This window comes from Cariama cristata, unplaced genomic scaffold, assembly GCF_000690535.1.
Source record: "Cariama cristata isolate BGI_N322 unplaced genomic scaffold, ASM69053v1 scaffold8375, whole genome shotgun sequence".
Classification (NCBI taxonomy): Eukaryota; Metazoa; Chordata; class Aves; order Cariamiformes; family Cariamidae; genus Cariama; species Cariama cristata.
Genome location: NW_009618047.1, coordinates 971 through 6,771, shown reverse-complemented (window position 1 = coordinate 6,771; position 5,801 = coordinate 971). Strand labels below are relative to the sequence as shown.

The window sequence follows — 5,801 nt, the reverse complement described above, 5'->3', positions numbered from 1 at the left end:
GACGTGGGAGGTAAGTTCAGCCACAGCAGAAGAGATGTCCTCTGTCCTCCTCAGTCTCTTCCATGTTTTCATTACCTTTAGCAGTCACAGAACTGCTGTCTTATGCATGAAAAATTGGTTGGAAGGAACATAAGGCAGTACAAAGTAGCTTTTCATAATATGCATGCTTAGTCATTACCTAGTTACTCCTATTCCAAGTGCCTTACTTGACTGCCTGACCCACAGTCAGCTGCACAATCACTTTCAGTGGAGCTGCAGACCAGACTGAGGTTAGAAAAAATTCATTGCTTGAGCATAACAACTGTACAATTGTCTTTACCACAATTCTTGTGCCCTTCTTGAATTGCTCAAATAAACTTTACAGAAATAAAGACATTTTAGGTTGAGAACTTGCCTACAGTGTGGCACACCATCCTCCAGTGCTTGCACAATAGTGGATTACTGAGTGTCGTTCTTCTATTCCTCATGCAACTTGGTGTGAATTTCCACAAACTCAGGGAACGAGAATTTGGGCTTGGGTGAGACAGCACTAACGTACCAGTACGTGCTTTTCCCTCAGAGAATTCTGCAACTCTAAATAGTCATTTTCTACTGCTTGTGATGGGAAACAAGCCACATCAGGAAGAACATCTCCTTCATGACCTGTCTTGCATACTGGCTGATGATTTCACTCCTCTTTGCGTCAGGCCATGGAAGAGCTGGTGGATGCTGGTCTGGTAAAAGCCATTGGAATCTCCAACTTTAACCACGAGCAGATTGAAAGAATCCTGAACAAACCAGGACTGAAGTACAAGCCTGCAAATCACCAGGTAAGCTGCTAAGTGACTGCAGGTGAATAGTTTTCAGGGATTATGAAGATCTGATTACAGTTAAATGAGGAGATTGAAAAAGGGAGAACAAAGTATACAAAGCATGAACTCTAAATCCCGCTGTAGATATTTCTGAGTACACAAGTCACTCAGATACTTCCTTTTTCATCTCACCTTGCTGAACCACTGTTTACAAATATTAGGACTATTTCCCTGGAAACATTCTTTCTGGAAGAATAAAGAACCCAGAGATGAATGCCCCACAGCAAAAACTGTATGAGCACTTTGTATAAAAACAGGTGTCTTCAATACTAAGGATGCATGTTATCACACAGGCCACTGGCAAATTAGGGGGAAAGGCAGGCTCTAATTGGATTAGGAGATAAATCCCTGGAGCACAACAGTATTACAACAGTTGTGCCACTACCAGCCTCTGTGCTTTTGTGTTGGCAGATTGAATGTCATCCATACCTCACCCAGGAGAAGCTGATCAAGTACTGTCAATCCAAAGGGATTGCTGTGACAGCGTACTGTCCCCTTGGCTCTCCTGACAGGCCATGGTAAGATTGCTTTGTGCTTTGCGAGGGAGCGGGCATGGATTATCCTTGGAACGTTGAAGCTACAAGTGCACCATTAATCATTCATCCAGATACAGATCTCTGTTGCTAAGCTGGATCTTTCTATGAAGGTTTCTTGCCTCTGATTTCTTTTCTCTGTGTAGGGCTAAGCCAGAGGATCCTTCCCTTCTGGATGACCCCAAGATCAAAGAGATTGCAACCAAGCACAACAAAACCCCAGCACAGGTAGGCAGGTGCCAGATAGTGGGTACTCCTCTCTGTAGCACAGCCATTAAGGAAAATAGAGCTCAGGAGTGGGTAGAACTTCCATTCATTCCCCATGAATTGTGGCACTCCTTTGATTTTTCCCTAACAATGCACATTTTTTATTATATGGCCTGCAAGCCATGCTACTATTATCTCTTCATCCCTCAAAAATATTTTTGACCCATCTTCATATGTCACTTCCCCTCTCAAGTTCTCCTGCAGAGAATGAAAGCCTTGCATAGACTGCTAAAAGCCTAGGTGGGAAGAAAAGGAATTGACTGTCCCAAAACTGGATGGGAAAGGAGGCCTTCCATGTGGGCCACCACCACTTCCCTCTTTGCTCTTCAGGAAGTGCTACCTAGGCCATAGGGACAGGAATAGTTTGAATTGTAGCTCCACAGAAAGTGCTTAGTTCTACTGAAATACACATGTGATGAGAAACAGCTGTTGAACAGGCTCTGCTTCCTCCAGAGCAGGAGCCTTCCTCTCTCTGACTCAGCTGTCTGTTCTTGCAGGTTCTCCTTCGCTTCCAGATCCAGAGAAATGTGATTGTGATTCCCAAGTCTGTCACACCACAGCGCATTGTGGAGAACTCCAAGGTGAGTGATTGAGTGACCTGGGTGCTGCCCTTCAGGGACGGCATGGCTTCCCCCTACAGAGCAAGCAGTGACCCTTTCTCTCCCTTCCCAAGTCCTCCTCAGACAAGACTGGGCTTTTTCTTTCTTTATGCTTACCTACACTCTATTGAGGGTTAAGCCAGGTCTACTTTTGGAGAGGACAGGTGAACAGATCTTATATAATATTTCCTATTCTGTGACTTGGGCAGGAACTGGTAGTCACAGCTTGCTCAGAGCCCATGCACAGTAACGTGCCAGAAAAGGCTTATATAGAATATGCAATGTTCATAAAATAGTTCTTGTGTCCATAAAACAAGTTATTCCTCTATCTGTTAATTCAGTGGTTCATGACTGAAAATAGACCTTCCACTGTGGAGCTGCTCCCTAATCTTGTCTTTCTTCACACTGATTTTCAAAGAGGTGATTTTCAGCTGTTTCTCTTGGTAGCTGTTTGACTTTGAATTGACTAAAGAGGAGATGACAACCATTCTCAGCTGTAACAGAAACTGGAGAATCTGTGCAATGAGCATGTAAGTGACACTGCTTGTTTCCTTCCGACTCTTAAATTCTGAATATTCTTCACAAGGAAATTTGTGTCACAGATACTAGGTAGCATGAAATTCAGTTTAGTTAAATATCATGCCAACTCAAATTCCAACTAGTTTCTCCTAAAAATTACTTTTTCAGGAGAGGGTTTAATATTTTCATTTTAAAAATAAAATGAACAAACAAACAAAAAAGAAAATAAACTGCATTCTCATTTTGAATTCAGTTTCCCGGAAACTCTCTGTAACTTGAATTACAAAAAATGGGTTCTGGATGTTCATTTCATCTTCGTCTGTATTAGAGAAATGAGGCAAGAATATGTGGAGATATGTGTCAATAATTACATGATGCAGATCCCTTGGTGGCTCCTCCATGCACCCAATGCACCTCTATATAACATTTAGGTCATCCGTGAAAACAACATTCCCTCTTTGATTTCTTTCAGGTCCAAAACTCACAAGGAGTACCCTTTCCATGCAGAATACTGAAGATGCTTGTAACATGGCTTTCACTAGTGTTTCATGTGCCTCTGCTCTTTCAGCTGTCTCTTTATCTCGCTTTTTTACTGCATCTACCCTGCTGCTCCCAGTGAAGACACAGGATGTTTATCCCATGACATTTTTTTTAGTTCTTTTTTTTTGAAGAAGAAGGAAACAGTATTTTCTACAGAACAAAATGTGGGATGTAATAATTTTCTGATATTAGAAGAGAGGATTACTACTGAAGAGCCTAAGCAGAGGTGCTAAGCAGAAATTGGGGAGAGTTTGTACCACCGTTCAGTGATTGCTGTCAGTCCTGCAGCAGCAGAAACCAGATGTGGACAAACCACAAAAAAACCCATACATCCACACTTTCATCAGAAGTGTCCCATATTTTAAATAAAATTAACTTTAAAAAACATAATTGGCTGGAAGTCTTCCATCTGGTGTAGGAACACCCCAAACCCCTCCTACCCAGAGACTCACAAGAGGGCTCAGCTGCAGTCATCTGCACTTGGGGGACACAGATCCTCCCTGGGACAACAAAGCCACTCGGCGCTTTTCCCTGCAGGCACCAGAGGGCAGCCAGCCCTCAGAGGAGACCCACCTTGCCCCCTCCCCGCTGGCCACCAACCCCAGCGATGCTGGGGGCCATTGCAGATGCCGCGCAATCCGAGTGCCTGCCCCCTGCTCAGGGAAGGCTCAGCCCCACAGTGCCGAGCCCACACCTTAGGGTCTTCTCTCCAGAATTTCCACTTTCATTTCACAAAGTTATACTCCAAGACCATGTGTTTCCCAGCTTCCCAAAGGAAGCAGCCCATAAAGCCCTCATCAGTCTACAGGCAGAGGTAAGACATCCATCCTGTGAAAAAATACACCAAGTTATTGAACCCAGTAAGGGTACAATATTTAATACAGTGTGGGAGCCAAAGATGCAGGGAAGTTCTACCACCCTTCACAATCACCTTCTTTCCCTTGGAATGCTCCTGCCCAAACACTTGCTCTAACTCACGGCGGAGCCACCATTGTGGGCACAGTCACACAAATTCATCCAGATGCTCCTTGGCTAAGGGCAGCACTTACTGCCCCATCCCACCCATGCCAAAGGGCTCTCCTGCTCCCACTTGAAGGGTTTCCTCTCATCCCGAGGCGCACACAACAACCTACTGAAAGAAAGGAGACATCAGAGGGTTTTAGCCACATCAACTTGCTGAGTCAGGCCTAGGTGTCAGGGATGTGCAGACAGGAGCTGCCTGCTTAGGGCAAGTAAATTAACCTGGACCTGCCACAGAGAGTGAGGGCATGTCCTCACAGTTTTGTTTCTGGAGTTTCATTCTAAGTACACAGTTTTGCCAGCTCATCAGATTAATAGCCAAATACCAGAACTATCAAAGACTAAAGTCTTCAAAAAAACTCTTGAGAAGATACAGAGATGGTGGTGGGACCTCAGAGGATGCTCCTGGCTTCATCTGAACTCAGTGCAAGAAAGAGGCCAAGGTCTCAGAACTGGATTAAACCTCTGTCGTCCTGTCTACATTCCTGCCTTAACAAGCTTCTGGAAGTTGAATCGATGCACACAATTTGACAAGGTAAACATCCTGTTTCAATATACTTTCTTCCCAAAGGCTCTACCATTATCTGACAATCCCAGCCATGCCTTCAGGACAAAGAAACAACTGACAGCTCCCTTGTTTTGGCATGATCTGGGGAAAGTCTCACACCAATGGGCACAAACAGCAAAGCAAAATGCAAACCTTCTACTTAAAATCCTCTCTTAAAAGACTGAGACATCTCTCATTCAAGAAACCATTGGGGAAAATCAAGCACCCACCTTCACAGGAGGACATGAGTTTGCAGAGGTAGCAACACAAAAATCCCAGAAGAAAACAAGAGGAAGGACAAACTGCATTTCTCAGCTGTGCTTTCCACCAAGTCTCATCATCTGTCATCACACACTCTACCCAGCTCCGTGCTGCAGGAGTGCAAGGCTTTGAAACCTCTCCCCAGAAAGACAGGCTCAGAAGAATGAGAACAAACACTGCAGGGGTTTCTGCCCTTTCTTACAGGAGATCCCATCTTACTGGCCAAACAGCCAGGCTTTGCAAGCTTTCACAGACTCGCAGCACACAAATCTTTGATGGCACCAGTTCACCTTGGTGCTGCTCCAGCACAAAATCTGACCAATCCGGCAGTTCCTACACCAAGACTTGAAACCCACTCACCATTGATTCTTTCTGAATGTGACACTGCTAACACTAATAAATCTCCAGCACAGCACCACAAGCTTGAATGCCTTGGGAATACAAATGAGAGCAGGAGCAAACTGGCACTTCAGCTGGTCTCTAGGCTCTCTTGAGAAAATACATCACAGCCAAGGCAAAATGTGTCATTTTGCATTTTCCCTGACTTCTCTGAACAACGAACCAGCACCCAAGAAGCTGAGCAGACTCAGAGCAGATCTATGGAGAAGGGATTCCAAAAAAGGATGAAACATAAACCCTGAGTTGTGTAACTGTTATGTGATTA

The 5,801-nt window shown here is 44.5% G+C and overlaps 1 protein-coding gene across 1 annotated transcript; it reads left to right on the top strand.

Annotated features, from left to right (window-relative positions):
* Nucleotides 1–686: 686 nt before the first annotated feature.
* LOC104162060 (aldose reductase-like) lies at nt 687–3,284 on the top strand (the record flags this gene model as incomplete). Its single annotated transcript, XM_009700706.1, has 6 exons — nt 687–809; nt 1,263–1,369; nt 1,531–1,612; nt 2,149–2,232; nt 2,698–2,780; nt 3,242–3,284. Coding segments are annotated over 6 exons (522 nt in total), but the record flags the coding sequence as incomplete, so codon positions are not given.
* Between the last annotated feature and the right edge of the window lie 2,517 nt (nt 3,285–5,801).